The following is a 24,405-nucleotide window of genomic DNA, read 5'->3' on the forward strand; positions in this document are numbered from 1 at the left end:
CAATGCTGGAGGAGGTCGCTTTCTAAGCGGCCGAACTATAGTAGGTAAATAATTATTAATATTGATTATTTATTTAATATTATATTATTATTGATTGATTGATATATTCCTCTTTTACAGATACGAAAGCAACGAGAACATGACCATCACGTGTTCGACAAAAGTGTGTTCGTTCGGGAAACAAGTGGTGGAGAAGGTAGAGACGGAATACGCTCGGTTCGAGAACGGAAGATTTGTCTACAGGATTCATAGATCTCCGATGTGCGAGTACATGATCAACTTCATACTCAAGTTGAAGCATTTGCCGGAGAAATACATGATGAACTCCGTCCTGGAAAACTTTACCATTCTACAGGTAATGTGCAAACACTACTCGTATTTATTCTTTGCTTTATGTCGTGGACTATTGATGGAACTAGATATTCCATCCCCGTGTTAAAGTTGTTGTCAGTTTTTATTAAAATGGATGTAGTTGGATTGAGCTGATGTAAACAACTTTTTTCTGTCGATTGTGCAAGCTTTTTAACCAAGTCAAACTGATAGAATGACTTATTTGTTAAGACATAGCATCGTTTATCTCAGTTCTACTAGCTCTAGCTCAGTGTCAAAAAATAAAAAAACATATTCATCTACTTTCTTTTCTTATAAGAAACTGCCAACAGCTGGTTCATATAGATAGGATGTCTGCTTTAATATCCAATGATAAATGCTAAAGTGTAAAATCATCCCACATGGAAATAGCAAATGGTCTCGCGGTACTTGATCATCTGGAAGGTTAGTTGATTGGTCAGATTGTCTAGACCGAACTACCATATCTAGGTATTGGGTAGTGACGTTTAAGATGTTGAATTGTATCGTATGAAGCTGGGCTCATGCAACGCATCTGAAACGTTGGCAACAGTGTTTCCATACAAAAGATTTTTATCCTGACGGAAAAACATGTGTGGGATTAAAACGGGATGCGTGGTGAAATGGGATTTTCGGGATTCTGTTGTCTGTTTTTTCTTTTATAATGCTTTTATGATAAAAACTTACACCAATTGACCAAAATATTTAAGCACTACTGTGCTTGAATAATTGCTCTTTTAAAAGTTTTAAAAGAGCTATTTAAACATAATACAGTAAAATTTTACTCTATAACGAGGCATACTAGTGGGATAAAACAGGATTTCTCGTTGTATTGAAGCTGAATAAAACGGCATTTTCTCAACCTGGTAAGCGGGATTTTTGGTTTTGTCTTGGGTATACACTGGTTGGGTATTTTCAGTGTGTGTTCAAGCAGTTTTTAAAAGACCTAGATTCCACCACTTTAACCCTGAAACTGAATGAAATTTCCTACTTTGTACTTTAAGACTAATGATCAACAACACATGACTTACGTTTGACCTTTCACAGGTGGTGACAAACAGAGAAACACAGGAGACGTTGCTCTGCACGGCCTACGTGTTTGAAGTGTCCACTTCCGAACACGGAGCGCAGCATCACATATACAGATTAATAAAAGACTAGGCAGCGGCCCCCCTACCCCCCACAGTGCCTACGGTGCGTCGGCCGCCGCCCGCTCTGCTGCCGCTCACCTGGCCTCGTCAAGGCTCCGCCGCCGCTCAGTCCGGAGCTAGCTGAGCGTCGTGCGGAAGGCTAGAAGAGCGGAAGCTGTCACGCACCGCCTTGTATATAACGTGTACATACAGTGTGCAACGCAATCATTTGATCTCCTCTTTAGTCAGACTGACTACAGTTTTGAGTATTGTTTTGTATTCACATTACCGTTTAGAATCGCCTGTACTTATTGTTTTTCTTATTGAGTTTTATTCTTCGTTTTGGGTAGACTCGTGGGGAATATGCTTGTGGATTTCTCGTTTTTGCGATTCGCATTGTGATTACAAAATCTTAAAGATGTTTAAAATTTTTTGAGGTTCAAATTTTGCTACGAATTAAAAAAAATACTTTATTACTTATAGTTTTGTGACAAAATGTAGATAGTTTTTTCCACAGGTGTATTCCGGATCTGTGAATACATGAGTACCTAAAATTATAAATTGTAAAATAGTTTTAAAAATTGATGAAGAATCGAAATATAAGAAAATGTATAAACAAATATCTTCTGTGAAGATCTAGATTTACCAGGCACAAGATTCGTCATCCGCCATTTCGCTTGGGTCATGGCAGACGGTGCTTATCAATATTTTTGCTTTTAACCTTTTTGTTTGTGAAATGATTTTTTTCAAGCAGGTCTCTTCTGCCATGCATTTGATGTAACCGCAACTTTTATTTTGCCACATTTGCAAAATTGGCCTTTTGCAAATATTTTTAAGAAGGTTCTTTAACTTGTGTTTTAAAGAAATATGAAATTCTCATCATATTTTGGTGCCCTGAAATTTCAGACATATCAATTCGTTAATTCATCTAACTACAAATAAATTATAACGAGTTTTCAAAACAAATCTACTTACTAATCAAGTGAAATATCTTAGTAACATGTAGCTACTTAACTATTTTTGATTATTCAGAAATATCAAAATAGGTTACCTTAAGCATACCCAACCATTGTATTTTAGATTACGAATTTCAAAAGGTTATTGTGACAATAAATTGTACAAGCATTTAGCGTAGATTGAGAACATTGTATACAGCTTAGATTTATTTACCATATTTTTTTATACCGTAGTGTCACACCTGTCGATGACTCAAGTCAGTGCCTTCCAAATCTTCCAATGCCACACTCATAGTGATCATTAATTTATTGTAGATTAGTATTTGGTTTTTTTAACCCATAGCTTTAATTGTTATTTTTGTACTTTCTCGCGTTTAAGATAAATGATATTTATAGATTATAGTACAGAAATTATATCAAATATATAGCGTTAGGATTTAATTTTATTGTACATACAGAGTCTTTACTTAAGTGTCAGATGTGTTTTTTTTTCTTGATTTATTTCAGAAGTTTGTTTATTGTTTGAAAGTGGTGTTCCAAAGATATTTTGGTTCTCTTTTTTTTACTTTACCAGACCTGATATTGTATCTTCAATACCAGACACAATATTGTAGTTTGAAAATTAAATAATTGACCAGTAAACTATTTAGTTTTAGATTCTTGATTTACTTGTTTCCCTAATCGAAAAAAATGTAATCTTTAACCAAGTTCAATTAACGTAGAAACATAATTCTTACTTTTGTATACTCTCTTCCCTATAATCAAACTGAAGTATTTTCTAAGATCTCATAAATGATAATTATTTAGGTTAGATAACTTAAATATAAATTTTGACTGACAATTTTTTACCAATCAAAAAGTTAACAAATCTTAGAATATTACCAAAATTATGTACATTGGCCACTCTTTCCGTAGTTAACGTTTTCAGTAGTTGACCTGGAGTCTTAAGTTTTGCATACATTTTTTGAACTTATAATATGTTTTTAAAGGATTATTGACAATCAGTTTCTTTGTTCCTCTTTACAAATTATTGCTTTGCTTGGCTTGTTCAATGGAAATCAATTGAGGTTTAACCTTACTATAGCGATTTGTGTACCGTATTTTTTACAGAAGTTTTGTATCAATGAAAAGTTATCAAATAAAATTTAACAATAATCAGGAGTGTAATTCAAACATGTTGTATTGTTCACCTTTATACCTATAAAAATGATTAGTATAATTTAAATACCTAAACTTAAGCTTAAAGTGAAAGATAACAGGTAACGCTGTCCAATTTATTATATTTATTTACCTAGTTTGAATGATAAATTTATTCGTCTAAATTTGAAATCACAAGTCTATAAAAAATTCTACATTTTCCACTTCCAGCGTCCAAAAAAAAAATATTTGGCAAAAAAAATAAACCTATTGAAGTGCTTTTTGTGCAAAATATATGAGACTTATTACACTTTTATCATAGCAATTTCAAAACTTAAAGGCCTTTTCACACCGGCGTACTGGACGTACTGTACGTATGGTACGTTTGGTACGGCCAGTACGCGGTCCTTTCACACCGCACAGAAACTTCCAAAACGTACACTTGTTCGTTTGCAGTCAGACAAGTAACACTGGCTGAGCACGTGGTTTTGAAGTGTTCACTGCGCATGCGCAAGCCCATGTACGTTTTAGAAAAATCGCTCTCTGAGCAATTCACACAAAACCATCGTGTACGTACTGGACGTTCAGTACGTTCTGTACGCGCGGTGTGAACGAGCTCATATGATAACATGGGCAGCGATTTGTTGAAAAAATTCTTACTAAACGTACAGTACGTCCAGTACGCCGGTGTAAAAAGGCCTTCATGTAAACAAATATCAACAAACCACCACTTTTACCACAATCCATTTTGCTATTTCAAAGCATAGCAATATTACTTAAAACCAACCAAAAGTATAAATGTGTGTGTTATATATGATGTAACATAACGTATATCTATGTTGTATTTTTTATTTTGAGCCGAAGCTCGATTGATATAGTTTATTTCTTGTTTTGTTATTTTAAAATGTTTGTGATCTAAATATCTATCGCATATAGGTTTATCTTACACGTTTGAGTGTGGCATGACGCGACTAATGTCGTCGTCTAACGATGTTTAGTATTATTAACTCGGTTAAGCAAATGACCAAGATCCTTAGTTAGACTTTACCCTTCTTTGGTTCTTTTGTATAAATATTTTATAGATTTATCCCTAATGATTTTACGTATAAGTTAAGGTTTAAGCGATATCATTTCAAATAATTTTATTGCTTTTTAAAGACTTTTCTATGTTAACGAGTTGTTTTTATTTTGCCATATCTCGTTTGTCATCTAGACGTAGAACCTTGTGACCACTGGAGGAACTTTACACTTGTCCATTTATACAAAAATAAAAACACTCAAATTATTTGTTGTTTTACTCATCCATGCACTTTGCTTTTACTAGGCAAAAATAAATTTCAGAGCTGAGTTTTAATAATTACTCAATCATTTCATTTTGTGTACATATTTCTAGTCTAATGCAGAATTGAGTGAAGTGATCTGTGTAGCTTTTTACTGACTAAGATCAGCTGTTTTGTTAGTCGAATGAATGAATGAATGATATTATTGGCACAAAACGTACAGAATATTACAGGATGTATGTACAGGTGCTTCGTCATAAATAAAATTGTCCTTATAGAAGTTGTTTCTTTCCTTCTAGGTTTAAATACATTTGAAAATCGTTAACAAAAAGTATACTATGTTTATAAATACTAATAAAATTCAACAGTTTAATATACCAAAGGGAAAATTTAACAGTAACTATAACAGAGGATAAAACTAAGCTTACAACTATTTAACATGGTCTTAATTTAAATAAACAATATAAAACATTTGAGTATCAACAAGGTTTTAAAGCAGTTTTTTTCAGTCCAGTAGTCAGAACCATTACTTTATTAAGAGTTACGATCAAGAACAGCTGGGTTCTGACTTTGACTAGTTAGAACTACTCCATTCACAAAATTTATGCGGTTTGAGGAGAAGTTCCCCCAGTACCTTTTTTGCTTAATTTGGTGCAGCTGATTTATGTTTTGGCAAACCCCAGCTGTTATATTATTTCAAATGTGGAGTGGGTAGATTTCTTACCCTAAAACCACCAACATTTTGTGAACGGAGTGGAGTATGGTCGTTCTATTCTTATGTTTATTTATTCGTTCATAACATTGGGTCTACTGGCCGAACAGTACTCTATTTTAATACTGCAGTATGGGAAAGGAAGTCTCTAGATTCCTAGAAAAAATCAGATAGATAACAGAGAAGTAAAGGTACATAGGAAATAATCAATGACACACTTAACACGTTGGGTGCTGATGACGGGAATTCCCGCAATTGCTTAACATTGAAATAAATGCAACTTTTATGTTCAAACATGTCGACAGCACAAATAGTGTTAAGTGATGTCTAGAGCAAAGTCCAACACCCCCCTCGCCATCATGTACCATGCGCTACAACACTCTCTGTAGAGGAAGATCCCAACAGTGCTGACTGCTTATACAGGGTGAGGCAATGAGAGCACCCCAATTTTCTTTCTCACACATTAGTAAAGCAACAATGAATGAACAGCTGTGCTTATAATACCAATTAAACTATGCCATTTTAGTAAACATTGTGCATGAGGCTGCTCTGACATTTTGATGTGGAAACCTATTTTAAAAAAAGATTATTGAGCAAAAAGATTGTCTGAACCAGATTCCATACTTGGTCAATATGGCACTGATCCAGATCGGAAAAGGAATGGAACCTGGGTAAAATTATTTAGGATAGCAGCTTAAACCCTAAAAATAATCGGTGGGTTACGTAAAACTCTTTTTACTCCAGCAAAAGTTGAAAGAGTGTGAGTCGCAGTAACTCAACGTCCAAAGAGGAAACTTTCGTCTTCGAAAACTTTACGTTTGCTTTTAGCGAATTTCCCTATAGGGAAGTAGCTATTACCGTAGGTGGCATGGTAAGACCTGGGCCCAGGACCGATTTACTGTTTCATTTTGATATTCCCAGAGGCCAAAAACACCATACGTTCACATTTTTATATATATATATGTGTCCGTGAACACGATAACTTGAGTAATTTTTGTCCAACTTTGATTAAATTTGGTCGGACCATGGGAACAGGGGTTTTTTACAAGGGGGTTTTATGGGTAAAAATTGTTTTTTTTCTAATTTTTGACCCTCTAAACACAAAATTTCCCAATTTTTCTCCAGACCTTTTTAAAGAGCTTAAAAAAAGAAATAATTTAGTATATCAAAGTGTTTTTGTACAATTATTGGTTACGGATAAAATTCAAAAAATTGTTATTTTAAAATTCCCATGTTATTCTTATGTGGAATATTGTAAAATGTAGTTTGCTTGTTTATGGATATGCTTTGATCAAACTTGGTAAATTTATTTATTTTATACTAAGTTTAAAACTTTTTACTAAAAAACACACTTTTTTATCCTCTCTCCCTCTCTGTAGCAGCAAGCCTAGATACTCATAAGACTTAAGTTAAATACATTTAATTGAAAATCAATTCAGGCAAATGGAAATTCGCTTAGTCGGCAGGTTTGCTGCAGCGGGAGTATTTTATTCTTTGGGGGTTATTCCGATAAGCTACTTGAAGTTAAACGTTTTTCAAAGTCGCCCACAGATTTGGTTGAATCGAAGCTGATAATTGTACAAGAAACTAAATTGATTCCTGAAGAAATGCTGCAACAAGTATTCAATGGAATTTTTCAAGTGACCAAAAGGAATGTCAAGTGGGACAAGGATGTCACTTGAAGGATTTTGTTTTCAAGAAATGGAACAATGACTTTGTTAAGTTAAAATGGCAAAAGATAAGCTGTGTTTTGATGTGCTATTTATATAGGGTGAATACTGTAGTATTGAATTTGTACTATTTATAAATTGGGGTGCTTTCATTGGATCACCCTGTATTAGGTATTAGCATTGACTATACATAGAATTCTGTGTATAGTCAATGGTAGGCTTTTTGCTTGTCACAAATATATTTCTGGGATATATACCAGAGCTGAAAGTGCATGGTTGTCGGGAATATACTTAAGTGAATACTTACTTAAGTGTAAATGTAAAGTAGGGGCAATAGGACAATATGACCCCACTTTCGGTACGTTTTTCCCATGTTATTCTTATCGGGATTATTTTTGGTAAGTTTTTTTTATAGGCCCTGCTCTCTATACACCCCTGTACAAATGTTGTTCTATACTATTATACAACTCCATAAACATTTCAAAACCAATTAAATGTCAAATGGCGGGCTTGGGTTCCCAAGTAGCCAGAACTCATGGATTTCCACAAAGGATGCCATTTTACCGCGTCACCACTAGAGACGAGAAGTAAGAAGCGGGAGCTTGCTCGTGACCGCGCGGCAGTGCCTATAGGCCTGGAGCGCGCCCGCAGTTCGGGTGCAAAAACCTCGCACTGTCAATTTGATGATTTTGAAAATATACGTTGGAATGGATGTGGATATTAAGATTAACATCCTTACTACTTCAATGGACAAAAGAAAATGTTACAGTACATGTGCTGAGGGTTTTAATATTTAATTTTAGTTATTAAGGGGCCAATTTCCTAACAAAATTCCACAAAAGAAGAGATTTTCTTTTCCTCAAAGTTGGCCCAGCAAGATGGTTGTAGTAAAAACATTATCTGTAATCCTCCAATACAAATATATATCGTTCTATTGGCCTGTCTGTGTGCAATATTTATTTTGAAGTGCTGCGGTAAGATTTGGAATACATTTTAGAATTAGGGACGTAGGCCTAAAAACGAGATTGATTACAGCTTGACAGCCACTACCTCAGGGCAAAATTGTATTCCTCTATACAGTTCATTTAAGTATTTGGATTTGTAGGTTGCCAAAACTATGTTGGTTAAACAAACTAACAAGAAAAACGTGAACAATACACTTCGGTAGCTGAGCAAGGCCACGGTCGCCTTTAACTTCAGGCCGCGGCCTTCGATGTGGTAACGTCGCAAGTAGGGTTGTAACAGCTGTTTTCTTTGGAAGCAGCTGGTGGTATTTTTGTATTTACCAAAGCTTGGTTACTGGAATATGAAAATATTGACCCGCTATAAATGTAAAGATATAGATTTTCAAATGATATTTTTTTTTCATTTCTGTTCATTGGGGTATGTTTTTATTTTCAATATTTTCATAACTTTATGAAATCAATAAAGCGCAATTTAATGAGCTTATGTCATCTGTCTGCCATGTTATCTTATGGGACGTCTGACAGTAAAAAAAGCTGCTTGCGACGTTGCCAATTCTACCAGGCCGCGGCCTCGAATTAAAGGTAGCCGTGGCAAGGCCCCACTAAAAAGTTTTCTATTGGGGCCTTGAGCTTAGAGGTCAAAGAGCTCACCTCTAACAACAAAATAGTTGCAGTTTCGATCCTGAGAAGGGTTTATAGTTTTTTTCGAAACTGGACCCTGTTGTCGATTGTTCGGCTATGTTTAGTAATTAACCTGACATTTGAAACAGCAGATATAAATCGACGTATCTTACGTTTCATTTCTAAAAATGTGTGCCGTAACCATCGATGTATGTAACAGACACAAAGTTACAGCTACAGTAACAATCAGTAATTAAGCTACACATCAAATAATATCACAACAAATCAAATCAAATCAAAACATACTTTATTTCCAAAAAATATGCAGATATAAATATAACACAACTTCCAGTGAACAGACACCCTACTTTGCTATTGCATAGATAAAAATAATTAAATATAAAAATACATAAAAACTTAATAATAACAACAAAGATTGTTCTACATTTGACACATTCTACATTTGATTTATCACTCATAATTGCGTTAAAATACGCAGCTTGGTTGTGCATATTTCTATTAATTATTAATTAAAAATTTATAGTTCACCCTTTTTTATGAGATACATAACTACTGTATCGTATACTAGCTGTAACCCGCGGGCTTTGCCCCGTTTAACTTCTTAATTTTCAAGATGATCTCGTTTGCATGGCTCAATCACGTCCTGGTTGAAGTTCGTTCGCTACGCTCACTCACCTTTAGGTTGGAGCTCGTTCGCTGCGCTCACTTTCCTTCAGGTTAGCTCGTTCGCTACGCTCACTTGCATTCAGGTTAGCTCGTTCGCCACGCTCACTCGCCTCCAGGTTGAAGTTCGTTCGCTACGCTCACTCACCTTTTGGTTGCAAATTAGCTGTTGTCATAAATGTAAAAGAAATAATAGTGCTAGTGCTGCACCCTGTTGGTAATCCTTGTAACTTTAATGCTATTGAACATCACAGAACAGAACCAACTTGTTTAATTGAAACAGCTGTTAAGATTCAATAATTTCATTTCTCATAAGGTTAACATGGGATGGGAAACTCCAGAGCCACTGGGGCGGAGCCCGAAAGGATTTTTGAAATAAGAATATGCCTATATGTTACTCGGGAATGTGAGCTATCATCATGCCAAATTTCAGCCCAATCCGACCAGTATTTTTCGCGTTTACTTTTCCCATTAATACAGCAACCACCTCTTTTAGCGAATTTCCCTATTAGCCCAGTCAATAAATGTTTTTTATCGCAACTAAATGGTGGAAAGCTGGATTTTTTATATGTGATAGAACCACATGAGAGGTGTATTTTCCCAAAAGTCCCCACTTCTACCCCTTGAGCTTTCCCCCCCACCCCCCTCCAAACATAGAAATTGCAGTGATTTACTTAATTGATCATAATTCGAATGTTATGTAAGCTATCGAGCTGCAATTTGTTTTGTTTTATTTCTGATTAGTTTTCCTACAACTTTTGTATTTATAACATTTTTCTAAAACCAATACTTAGGGAGATATAAAATTTAAACTTCGTTAAAAGCTTTGTTACAGAGTGCAAAGTCTTGTTTTTCTCTATGTATAATTTTAAATATAAATAATACGTAAATATGGTTCAAACAAAAGTTTTAGTACGTTTTTCAAGGTTTACAAATATATTATTGGTTAGTCATCTAGGTGACCGGGTGAAGAGCTGAGCGTCGGCAAAGTGAGCGCGTGCGCGCTAGTTGAACACCTCTGCGCTGCGTCATCGCATCTAGCCCAGCCAATAAACGCACCAACTGCCTTTTTTCGTAGCTAAATAGTGGAAAGCTGAGATTGTTATATGTGATAGAACCACTTAAGACATGTATTTTGCTAAAAGTTCCTGATACTCCCCCCCCCCAACCCCTCCAAACCTGGAAATATCAGTTGTTAACTTTACTGGATATAATTCAAATTCTACGCATGCCATGTAGTGAAATTTGGTTTAGTATTATTTATAATTAGTTTATCTACAACTGTTGTACTAAAGATTTTCTTATAAAACTATATCCAAAGAGATATAACGTTTAAAATTTTTTTATAATGTTTATGTTTATGAGTACACAATTTTGTTTTACCCTCTATATGTTTTTTTCCAAATAAAATACGCAAAATGTTACAAACAAAAATTTTAGTATGTTTCTTAAGGTTTATAAATATATATTTGATTAGTCATCAGCATCCGCGCAGCCCTGCCCGTCGATACATAGCCTAATAAGGACCGGCACCGCTAAGTTCTCAACTGTTTTATATAAATCCTAAGACTTCCTAATTTGTAGCCTACATTACTACCAAAACAATCTGTTTCCAAGCTAAACCGTGACTAAATGAATCACCTCACGGTCAGTAAAAATTTTTCGTCGACTCACTAATCCTTGATACAAACTGCGTCCTATCGTTGATATATCCCTCTCTTCACGCTTCCCGCTAGCAAATAAAATATGGCTGCTCTGCCATGAGTTGTAAGCCTGTGTTAAAATAATATCACGAACAACGTAGAAAACTGTCGGTAGTATTTATAAGCCATTTTTAATCATGGTAAGGAACACAAATTAAAACCAGTCAATGTTAAAACTAACTTTTTTATTTAGTCTATATAGAGGAGATTTTAAAACACTTAAGAAGCGCCTTCATCTTTATTAGCGATGTTAAACGTTTGCATAATGTCTACCAAAAACCAATAAAGAACTATTATGCTGACTAATTTTTTAGATAACATGAAAACAATAAAATATTATAGAACAGAACCTCACCAAGATTCACAGTATAGAGTCTCTAAAAATGATTGATCTGGACCACGTATTAGTGCCGTAAAGCAGCTTCGTAATACATTGCTGCCAATTTTTACGAAAAAAACCTCAATTTGATTGACACATCTACACAATATGTTAAGAAATTTGAATAATCTGCCTGTATGTATCCCGTAAATAGTCTTGCCTGCATGTATAGGGACACGAATAGTTTTTTACTTACTTATTTATACATTTTGGATATATGCCTTATTACATTAATTAATTGGAAAGTAAATAAAAGAAAATACGTCTAATAGTCTAACACTTAAAACATAAATTTACACTTATAATGTTACTGACAATACTGTAAATATACATAAAAGATGGTAAGTGGTCGTCGATTTCGATTCGACACTCCAATCATCCTCAGACCCATAGGCGAATTGGATCATCTCATCATTAGGTTCAGTATGTTTCTTACCCAGCTTTATGTAATGTAATATATGTATCCATGTATATTATTGTCAATAGGTTTAGCCATTGACAGAAATAATTAAATAAATTATTATTTTAAATGATAAACGAGTTAAAACCAACAATAAATTTAAGAAATGTACAAATGATTAGGTTTCATCTAATTAGTATTTTTTTCAGTTTACTATTTAGATCTTTACTGACCGCGAGGCGCAGTTAGTATAAATCTTGCGGGGAACAAAGCGAGTCCCATTGGTGGTAGATAATGGAAAGCACATTGTAACGTAAGGAAGAGCAAAGAGTATGTTTATAGTGATTTTTAAAGTGTTTATTAGGCCTAGTGTTCTATACCTCAATCTATCAAGCTTCCGTTGGTCAAATATGAAGAAATCAAGTATTAAAAGTATTGCAAGTATAACAAGTAAGTAGGTAGAGATTAATTTACCTGAACCAAAACTGGTTATAAAAAAATTATTGGGTTCCATCTAAATAATAATTGTTTTTACTGTTAACGGTTAAGCTTGGATACAGATTGTTTTGGTAGTAAACTAAAAAGTACAAGGCCATAGCATTTGTATAAAACCTTTGAGAACTTAGCGATGCCGGTGCCTATGACGCGACGCATCGACGGGCGGTGCTGCGCTGATACATCAGTTTTTTTCAGATGACTAATCCAATATATATTTATAAACCTTAAGAAACATACTTAAGTTTTTGTTTGAAACATTTTGCATATTTTATTTGGGAAGACATATATAGAGGGTAAAACAAAATTGTGTACTCTTAAACATAAACATTGTAAAAAAAGTTTAAATGTTTTATCTCTGTGGATATAGTTTTATAAGAAAATCTTTACTACAACAGTTGTAGATAAACTAATTATAAAAAATACAAATCAAATTTCACTACGATGGCATGCGTAGAATTTGAATTATAACCAGTACAGTGAGCGACTGTAATTTCCAGGTTTGGAGGGGGTTTGGGGGGGGGGGTTGGGGGGGGGGGGAGAATCAGGAACTTTTAGCAAAATACACGTCTTAAGTGGTTCCATCACATATAACAATCTCAGCTTTCCACTATTTAGCTACGAAAAAAGGCAGTTGGTGCGTTTATTGGCTGGGATAGATGCGATGACGCAGCGCAGAGGTGTTCAACTAGCGCGCACGCGCTCACTTTGCCGACGCTCAGCTCTTCACCCGGTCACCTAGATGACTAACCAATAATATATTTGTAAACCTTGAAAAACGTACTAAAACTTTTGTTTGTACCATATTTGCGTATTGTTCATATTTGAAAGTATACATAGAGAAAAACAAGATTTTGCACTCTGAAACAAAGCTTTTAACGAAGTTTAAATTTTCTATCTCCCTAAGTATTGGTTTTAGAAAAATGTTATAAATACAAAGGTTGAAGGAAAACTAATCAGAAATAAAATAAAACAAATTGCAGCTCGATAGCTTACATAACATTTGAATTATGATCAATTAAGTAAATCACTGCAATTTCTATGTTTGGAGGGGGGTGGGGGGGAAAGCTCAAGGGGTAGACGTGGGGACTTTTGGGAAAATACACCTCTCATGTGGTTCTATCACATATAAAAAATCCAGCTTTCCACCATTTAGTTGCGAAAAAGGTTGTTTTATTGCATTCATTGACTGGGCTATATAGGGAAGTAGCTATTACCGTAGGTGGCACGGTAAGACCTAGACCCGGGACCGATTTACTTTTTCATTTTGATGTCCCCAGAGGCCAAAAACACTATTCGTTCAAATTTTAATATATGTATATATATATATATAGACTTATATATATATATATATATATATATATATATATATATATATATATATATATATATACACACGTCCGTGAACGCGATAACTTGAGTAATTTTTGTCCGATTTTGATGAAATTTGGTTTAAAGGTGTAAAGCGTGATAAACTTGAATGAGTTCGCGAACCAGCACGATCGGACCATGGGAACGGGGCTTTACGGGGGGTTTTATGGGGTAAAAATTGGTTTTTCTCACTTTTGACCCTCAAAACACAAAATTTCCCAATTTTTCTTTAGACCTTTTTAAAGAGCTTAAAAAAACAAATAATTGAGTATATAAAAGTATTTTTGTTCGATTATTAGTAATGGAGAAAATTAAAAAAAATTGTAAATTTAAAATTCCCATGTTATTCTTATGGAGAATATTGTCAAATGTTGTAGTTTGCTTGTTTATGAATATATTTTGATCAAACTTGGCAAATTTATTTATTTTGTACTAAGCTATCAATATTTTACTCAAAAACACACTTTATTAGTTTCCTTGTAGCAGCAAACCTAGGTACTCGTTAAACCTAATGTTATTACAATATATATCACTGAAAATCAATTCAGACAAATGGAAATTCGCTTAGTCGGCAGGTTTGCTGCGGCGGGGGTATTTTATAATAGTATAGATTTTCAAACTGCTGTTTGCAATGGCAGAGTCACCATATTACCATAGATTAAACATATGAACTTGCATTAATGGCATGTTCTTAATATTTTTAAAACAAAATAATAATTGTGCTCCCAGCTTCCCATAAGCTTAACTGGTTTATTTATTTAAGTTTTAGTTATTGAGTGGATGATGTATTGCAGTTTGTAATTCAACTTGATATAGTATACACATTAGTTTTCATTGTGAGTTTTTTTTTACTATGAGATTTACTTTTCCAAACTCCTCTCTTTCCGGCTAGACAACTGTTGGTCTCCTATTGGCCGATGTTCTGTAGTATAGTAATTACAATAATTGAGGAGAATATCAGTTGTAATAATTGAATTACACCGGTATCCGGTAAGATTTAGGGAATAAAGAGAAGTTAGTGAAACTCCACAGCAGAATCGTGTTTCCTTTAAAGGTAATTTAGTTTTAAAAACATCTTTTGTCTAGGTTTACGCCCTGTAGTATGCCTATCGATAAGACTATAATCCTGAATAAACATCACATCACAAGGGAGTTCCTGCCTCACAACTCAAGCTTAGGGCTAGGCTTAATTTTTAGTCCCTTGCAAATATTGTCTACTCATCATTAGTTAATTTGAGAAATAATCCTTTGTAGTCGTTATTTTTTAGTGGAAATTTTTGCGATGAGGGTGACCAAGAGTACTAGGCTTATAGTAATTTAGGCCTATATAGCCTAGGCCTAGGCTAGGCCTATCATTACAAACAATTTTTAGCCTACCTGAAAACAATAGTGCAAAAACTTTTCTGCTGTCACAAGACTGAATTAACCCTAGCAGTGGCTAATGTTAGAAGTGGGGAATGGCCAACCCATTTTGGCGATTTTGCAGACCATTTTTTGAAAATTCGTAAAAATTCAACCGTACAAGTAAACCTAGCCAACCTCATATTCATTTTGTTCGGAAAGAACAGGAGAATCTAGAAATAGTAATATCATAATGATTTAGACAGTGTATTTTATCGGTAAAGTGAAAAAAATAAAAAAAAATTGAATTTTTTTTTTGAAATTTCAAAAGCGGCCTCTGCATTTTTTTTCTACAGATTTTTTTATGGGAAATTCATTATATACATTTTGTAGACAATCTAATTCCCTACATAGAAATATATAGCCTAACATGTTAGGAAAATATTTTTTTTTATAAGTTTTTGGGGCGAAATATAATGACAAACGGAGAATCGAAAAAATTGAAAGCCGTGCAGTGTTAGTTTATGTTGTAAAAAGTTCTATAATATATGTGTATACTAATAATGATATATAGGCCTACATGTTTGTAAAGCTAATGAAGTAAGGAATCAAAAAAAGTCATAAAGTTTATGGTAAAAATAATTTTTTACCTATAAACATACGTATATAAAATAATGTTTTTATATTTTAGCGATTTCTCGAGAAAAAAATTCACAGTACTTAGTATACAACTTTTGTACCAAATTTGTTTACTTCAAACCAACATAATAATCTTGTAGTGTATTCAATTACCTACATAAAAATGTATAACATGTTAGAAATATTTTTTTTTTGTAGGTACGTAATAGGGACATAATAATACAATAACCGCAAAACCGCAAATAAGTGTAAACTATAGCCTACAGTGTTTGCTTGTGTTGTGAAACATTATGTAGGCTGATGATATGTAGCCTACATATTTGTAAAGCTAATGAAGTAAGGAATCCAAAAAAGTCATAAGTATGATGGTAAAAAGTTATTTTCTCCTATGATTATGTATCAATTTGAGAACGTTTTGAATTTTTTGCGCATTTCGAGAAAATAGAGTGTACAGTATTTAGTAGCCTATATAATTTTTTTACCAAATTTTTTACACCCAAACCAATATAAACATGTTGTAGTGTATTTATTTACCTTTATAAAAATGTATAACACATTGGGTAAATCATTATATAGCATATATAGCACCTCTGAATGTCAGAATCGTCATTTTTGAACATGATGCTAACAAAATACAGTAGTAGGCCTATTTAGTATAGGCTATAACTTTTTTACAAAATTTTTTACCCCCAAACCATTATAAACATGTTGTAGTATATTCATTTACCTTTATAAAAATGTATAACACCTTGGGTATATCATTATATAGGTACAACAATCTCTGAATGTCAGAATCGTCATTTTAGGACATGATGCTAACAAAATACAACCTTTTATGAACACTATTTCACACAATTCAGTAATATTTATGCATGAAGATTAGCCTACTGTTATACACACACACACAACACTTTACTGACACTAACACTACGAACTAATAACATATTTAGTAATAAATCGCGGATAAAACTATTACCGGCAACAACACAAACAAACAATGGCAATACAAGACAGCTGACAGACTGTAGCAGTAATGACTCACTTGTCGTCTACATGCGAGCATACAGAAATAACCCTGAGTGCAGGGCTGCCACTCTCTGAATCTAAATTTCTTCCTCTTCAAAATGATATACTATATGACTAGTAATAATAACTTTCACTGTATATAATTCGTATTTTCCATACTGTCACCAGACGACTGTTGGCCATTTGTTAGAAATTTCGAAAACAGCTGTTTTCATAAAATCGCACCGATTGTGCAATCAATATTTAGTTATAAATATCACTACCACAATGAAGATAAAATCAATGGCTATCCAGTGGTACCACCCGCAACATCCCAAGACGAAAATTACCCGAGCAGGGTAATGCCAAACAAGACGTGTTTTGCCAGTTCCCAAGTGTCGGCTGCAAAAGTCGTACCGCGCCAAAATTTCATTTGATTTCTAATCGTCGTGACATTGTTATATACCTGCTACAGGGTTTGTTTATGTAATCAAATGAAAGTTCAGAATGTGATCTTTCGAATGGTATATATAATATTCTCATCTGAGTTGATTGTAAGTGTTTTTTTACCGTTAAAAAAATTTCGGCCCATACCGTCACCAGACGACATTGGCCATTCTAAGCATCAACGTCATACCGTCACCAGGCGACGGTTGGCCACTGCTAGGGTTAACTATAGCCTACGATTTTTTGAATTTTATTACTGTAATGCCTCTTGTCGGTTGGTCTCTGTCGTTAAGTTTAGCCTATAGCCTACAAAGAGGTAGAGAGGCATTTTTGTAAATTCAACTGAACGTTGATTTACGGACTAAGTTACTTCAGTTCTTATTTGGACATGGGCTGTGAGGTAGGTCGGTTGGGTGTTATGCGGATTCGTGACTGTAGCCTATTAAGTTAAGTGTTTGAAGTTAGGTTAGATTAGGAAGGTAAAGTTTAGGGTATAATGAATTGTGTTGTTGATTTAAGTCATGTTATCTTCAGTGTTAAATTCTGTTCTTAAAATAAAATTATAAATGCCAAAAATTTGAAGAAAAGAAGTGCAGTTAAGAAGAAATGGCAGTCAAAGCAAAATCTGTTACAAAAAGTTAATGTTACCGATGGGATTTGAACCAGGAACCTAACTTATTGCATATTAGCCGAGCACTACTCCACGGAACACCGATGGCTGTACATTGTATGGTTGTGGTAATGGCGTTCCGGGCCCCCACGACCCGGTGACGTCACTGCCGGACGTGTATCCTCTGTGTATCTTCAGACTGTTTTTGTACTTAGTAAGGCCTAAAAGCTAGCCTATTATCTTTATTTTCAGGGAATCAAAGATGATTGAACTAAATCATTGTTAGGCCTTGTTCAGAGTCCCTATTAGCCTATCTAACTTACGTCAGTGGCATTTAACGTTTTGAAAGGGAGGAAACGGTTCAAACCCTGGTCTTGTTACCATCTAACGCCAACCTTTTTGTTAGATAGCATCATTGACTTAATTCATAGCCCAATGGCATCTGGGTCCGGAAACGATCTCACTTGGAATCTGACTAGCGGCCTTCAGATTTGAAGGCGAGCACTATAACTATTCGGCTACCTAGACAATTAAGTTATAAGGTCACCGGTACTCATAACTTAAGTCAAGTTAGCCCACGAACACAAGGAAAATACCGGTATGGATCATAAACATAAACAAATGACGTTGTTGGCCCGAATCCTATACTAATAGCATGGAACATATGTTTTGGCAGTTCCATTTAAGCAATGTTAAATCATGTTTATTTTTGGGCCAAAAACGTCATTTGTTTATATTTTTGATCCATACCGGTATTTTTCTAGTATTCGTGAGTTAGCCTAGTCAGTAAGTTAAACTTAAACTACTTGTAAGTATAGGCCTTGGCTTGGCTATGTTAAAAATACTTATTGACTAATCACCGTTTTTTTTGTTTTGCAGATGAGATTGATAGGCCTAACCTGCTTATTGTTTCTATGTGGCGTGGCTCTAGTCAAATGTAATGACGGTGAAGCATCGGTGGAAGTAGATGACTCTGATGAGGTTGGTAACCTTATTATTATACAAGGCTGGTGTTTGGATTTCTTTTTTTTTGCTGTAAATTGTGTTTCCTAGGACGCTCAATTACTTCTAGGGCGCTCAATTAATTTAGGGTGTTTTTCTACTAAAATTTGCAACTAGGAAATTTGTTAAGATTAAGATATTGATCGGTACCTACGTAACTTATTACAGTAGAAACTCGCTAGTCCGTCACCTATGGGACCAGGAGCATGGTCGGAACAGCAAAAAAATGTCGGATTATCAGAGGACCGTGTTTATTGACACATTAGAGTCCCGCAAACTCGGCACTCGATAACCCGGCAGTCTGGATAACTCGGCCATCACCTGGCTCAGAAAATTACTTAGTGATTTTTTGAGTCCGAGTTCAACATGTACTCAAGCCAGCTCAAGTAAAATCATTTACAACTCGTACCAAGGATTTATTGTACAATATCTGATGACTTAATCCTGACTTGTAATATAAATATAAATAACAATGACAGCTAAAAGGCTTAAAAATTGTATTGTTCTCATTTTTTTAACCCTAGTTCCCAATAACCCGGCATTTCACAAACTTGGCACCCTTCGAGTCCACATTACGCCAAGTTTGCGGGACTCTACCGTAGTAAAACCGTATGTAGAACAGACCATGGATAACTAATAAACACGGTTAATCCAACATGACATTAAACAGTTATTTCTAACTCATACAATTCCTAATATTAACTGTATATAAATTGACTTTAAATTTAGAATTTGCATTTGCATATTACAATATAAAAATACAATTAGTAGGCTATTGCGCAATCATGATGATTAGGCCTATGTTATGTCATTAACCTTGGTTCAGTAATAAAAACTGTAACGTTCAAAATCACAGCTTTTTCAAACTTTTATTCAAACAAACAAATTGCCAAATATTGTACAGCTAAGTAAATAAACGGTATCAGCATTCTGACACATACTTTCTCCCATAAGTTTGTCAACAACCTTTATCATGTGTAAGCGGTGAGATTAAATATACGGAAATGGGATTTGTACAATTTTCTTCAGAATTTAAAGGACTAGGCCTATAAGATACTAAATTTTTATCAAAATCGTTCGAGCCAATTAATTTTGGGGAAACCTGATTGTCCGTTATTTTATGGGGTTTTTATGGGAAAATAACATGATTTACAATAACTTTTGAACTGTAATTTTTACAGAGATGGGATTTGTACCATTTTGTTCAGAATATAAAGGACTATAACATACTAAATTTTTTATCAAAATTTTTTCGGGCCGTTTTTGAGAAAATCCGATTTTTCCGGTTTTTTATAAGTTTTTATTGGAAAATCCCCATTAAAAATCAAAATTGATAAAAAATTAAAAAAAAACTATCAAAATTGTAAGGACCATACCATACTATCACTATGTTAAATCAAAACTGGATTTTTATCCAAAATCCTATTTTTTGTTACTTTATGGGGTTTTTATGGGAAAATAACATAATTTACCATAACTTTTGAACCGTAATTTTTACTGCTTATTCTTTCTCTTTGTTCTTCTATTCTTTCTTGAGTTTCTCTTTATCTACCCACTCAACAAGTTGCTATAGTTATTATTTACTAATCACCCAATCACAGGCTACTAAAGTTGTCATGACCAAATACCCAATCACAAAATGTAGTGAGATAGCAAGCGCACAGCAGACAGATGTGTCATGTGTAGGCCTTGAGAAGTAGACAATTGTCAGTGCAAATGGATAGCTTGACCTTGAAGCTTTGATCGACATTCCATTGTTTTACTTCCATTTTATTTTTGTCAAATGAACTGTGATTTTTCAAAAACAATAATGTGGGGGCCTAGGGCCAACTTATTAATAATGGGCAGAAACTGTTAAATATATACAACAAATTTCAACACATTAGACTAAAAAAACCCAATTTATAAAGTTTACTAGGTATTTTTCTTGGGACGCGTTGCAGAAAGTCAACAGTCCCGGAAGGTCAAATAATTTAAACCTGTGCCGCTAGGTCAAAAACTACAATGTTTGCAGTGTCTGTAGATCAAAAATCCCAGAAAGTCAAATAGTACAGTCCGGGCTAAAAGTTTAGTCTATTTTAAAGCAATTGACTTATTGGGAATTTGACTTAATGCAACAGCAGTTTTAATATAACGAAATAAGATAAAATATAAGTTCAGTTTCGCTGAGTCAACAGTGCCGGAAGGTCAAAAGTATAATCTGTTAAAAACAACGATAGTCCTCTCGACGCATGTCTTCAATAATTTCGTGTTTTGGTGTTCTTAAAGTTGTGCTAAAATTTTGAAATTTGGCACAGAGCTTCTTGGTTAGTCCTACTCGATGACTATTTTGTTGGAACTTTAAACTATTTACCGATCTAATTAATAAAAAATGATTTGTATGGTGAAATAGTTTTAAATCGTGATTTCTAACATGAAAAAGTTAGCATGCGAGATTTTTTTTTGTTTTTGGGTTAGAGAGGTTTTGTCTGTGGCAAAGTTGTAGCCAAAAGTGTAATGCGTAAAATATATTTTTTTGAATTTTTTACAATCAGTGGTTCAGTAGATAACTTGGGTTGAAGAGGACGGCAAATGTAGCATTTCGCAACGCATGGAAAGAACTACATCGTACGATGCGACTGCTGAGTGGACTTTTAATTTATCTAATTTAATTTATCTAAGGACAAGAAAAAGGTGAATATACAGATCACCAGTACATTCATATTATTTATAAAACATCTTTCTTTATTACCAGCTAACATTTTTCACTTATAAGAATACATCATAAACAGGGTGTTAAAATAAGCGGGGAGATACTTTACCTAGTAATTCCTTGGGTCAAAATAAACAGAAAATCAAGGATAACATTTTTTCCAAAATAATTTCGTTAACCAGATATCCGCCATTTTGTATTTTTTACATACAAATATTTATCTTTGCACTTTTCCAACCGATGTTTATCAAACTTGGTATGTATGTTAAGGTAGGAGAGACCCATGTTATAAACAAAGATTCATCTCGATTCACCCTAAAATTTCAAAATTTAACACTTAACTACAATATAATATACTCTACTACACCACAATATTTACGTATCACCATAAATCTTTAACAAAATAAAACGTTAACATTTTTAAAAACCAAAGTAAATCAATATAATATTTCTTTTTTGAAAAATATATTTAAAAAACAGGCGATGGTAAAATAACGACAGGCGAGTTTCGATCTGGGTGTTTCAGGTTTGAATCTAGGAGGATTTAACATTAATTAACATTAATGTTTAATCCTCCTAGGTTTGAACTGATTGAGAGGAATACATGAAACCGAAGGGGGGAGGTAGCAACAAGTGCACTAGTATTTACTAGTGTCCAATTACAATTTGATGGATTTAACCAAAACCTTTTCTATTTCACTTATTTTCAGCTGTTAAATTTCAAACGATACGTTTTAGCGACATCATTAACGTTATTATCATCATCCTCGTTTGAGTTTGGGTTTGCAGCAATGTATTTTTATGAATAAAACCTTTAATTTGATACCAAACTTGACCTCTGCTGCTATTAATTGACTGTATGCACTATTAATTAACAGCTGTGTCTAAGGATTATGTCGGCCTTAGTCACAAACAGGACAACAAGATCGCTCCACTCATCCCACACTCATCTCCATTCATACTTGGCTTAAAATGCATACATTTTGTATGGTCGCCATTTCAAAGCAACATGGCTACATTATCAATGACAAACGTGGAAAACCTTATACGAGTGTGAGTAAGTCCGAAAACAACTCTAAAAAACAATAAGCAATAAATTGCAAGAACCGTTGCTTATATCATTGGGTATACACGTATGTACTGACGTGTATACTCAATGCTTATATCGAACGAATGTACATCGTGAGAATTTCCATTAGTTGTTCCATTTAGTTGTGTGTCCATTAGTATAATAGTTTAGTTGACTCTTTTAAAGTCAGCGGAAATTGTGACTGTTATTACCCTTGAAATAATGTTTGTGTAGTACTTTGCAATCCTACCAATGCTTATAGAATCATACGATTACAATATTCTGGCTAGAATATGTCGCATAGAGTGGTGACTACTGTATCTTTTTGGTTTGCTTGTAAAACAGGATCAACAGAGATTTTCCATCGACTTAAACAATACGATAGGTACTCTCAAACTGTTCATTGCTATAACAAACTATCACACAGTTTGATGAATATTTGTGTGTAAACCACATACAGTACACCTGTAGTCTATCTATTTTTCCTTTTATTTTCCAAGACTTTATAGAAAATCACGCATTACGTGATCAGTGAAGAAAGGTGTCAACCTTGTTTTATAGGTAAAGAAGAACACTGCTTCATGTCAGAGCATTCAGTTATCTTTCAGTTATCATTCAGTTTACCAAATATTTGGTGAGAATTGTAAATGCTAGTCGACCTGTACCTACCCTTCTAGACCTGTACGTAAAAAGAAATGTACTGTACACTGTTTAAGCTCGTCAATTGTACTCTGGATGAATGGGCAAGAGATAAGAGGGGCCCAATCAGCTGTTTGATAACGGTATTCGTGCGGTTTACTATTTGAGTTTCCTCGTTCATAATTCTACTATAGGCTTTATTTCTGCATAATACAACCGACTTGCTTGCCCGTAAAATATTTGGGATTGAAACTGTTTAATAGTAATAGTATTCATTAACGTATTATTATTAAATTTCTTGTTGTCCTATTATTCAACAGCGACTCGAAAACCCTTGTTTCTCTGTAGTACAGCAATATTGTTACGCACAAGTATTAAGATTGTTTAATACTGACATTGCATTATTATATTTTAATTTGAGCCTAATTACGACGGTCTACGTACTCGTTATTAGTGATATAGTAACATTGTTTATTATCATATTGTTGTATTACACGAAAGACATTAATTTACGACGATCCTTCGGCTTACATATTATTGGATCATTTGTTTACGTATCACGATTGTAAACGTTGATTGTTGGGGTATAATTTTAGCGATTTAAATATTATACAGAGCACCTACGGTTAGGAACAAACTCCTACAACAGTTTTATTGTTATTTAACATACTAATCAACAATAACGTTTGCCGCCAATTGTATTAAATCTAATATGGGTCCTTGGAACCTATTTTTGTTAGTTTGGATGTACTATCTCTTCCCGATGGTGTAAGTGCTGACTGAGCCAGAAGACAGGCAAAAAACAGCCTTGCAAGAACAACGACTCATCCGTGCCTACCACGACCACTCCCGCCGTTATCACCGTGACACTGGCGTACTACACCCAAGGCAATAGTTTTAGCATAGATTTATCATTAACTTTAGATACTGCAAGTAGAGATTTCATTTAAGAGAAACAGATAAAGCATTGACTTTGGATACTACAAGTAGTCATCCCATTTATGAGAAACAATTATACAATTGACTTAGTGGACTTGTAGGAGACATCTCAATTACGTGAACTATATTTAGCATTGACTTTGCAAAAGTATTGGATTACAGTACTATGAT

General features: G+C 34.2%; 2 protein-coding genes across 7 annotated transcripts in view; both read left to right on the top strand.

Annotated features, from left to right (window-relative positions):
- LOC128985513 (transcriptional enhancer factor TEF-1-like) overlaps positions 1 to 4,856 on the top strand; it is a 116,143-nt gene extending 111,287 nt beyond the window's left edge. For all 6 annotated transcript variants that reach the window (XM_054405081.1, XM_054405079.1, XM_054405078.1 and 3 more), the window contains 2 exons: positions 121 to 355; positions 1,396 to 4,856. In XM_054405081.1, the coding sequence (XP_054261056.1) occupies positions 121 to 355; positions 1,396 to 1,509 (349 nt within the window). In that variant the 3' untranslated portion in view covers positions 1,510 to 4,856. The remainder of the gene's footprint in view (positions 1 to 120; positions 356 to 1,395) is intronic.
- A 9,897-nt stretch (positions 4,857 to 14,753) lies between these two features.
- LOC128985462 (calnexin-like) overlaps positions 14,754 to 24,405 on the top strand; it is a 45,377-nt gene continuing 35,725 nt past the window's right edge. Inside the window, exons 1-2 of the mRNA XM_054404956.1 lie at positions 14,754 to 14,905; positions 18,773 to 18,874. Coding sequence (XP_054260931.1) covers positions 18,773 to 18,874 — 102 coding nt within the window. The 5' untranslated portion in view covers positions 14,754 to 14,905. The remainder of the gene's footprint in view (positions 14,906 to 18,772; positions 18,875 to 24,405) is intronic.

The sequence above is a fragment of the Macrosteles quadrilineatus genome, unplaced genomic scaffold, assembly GCF_028750875.1.
Source record: "Macrosteles quadrilineatus isolate MER2022 unplaced genomic scaffold, UCM_ALF_1.0 Scaffold_2__2_contigs__length_208266976, whole genome shotgun sequence".
NCBI lineage: Eukaryota > Metazoa > Arthropoda > Insecta > Hemiptera > Cicadellidae > Macrosteles > Macrosteles quadrilineatus.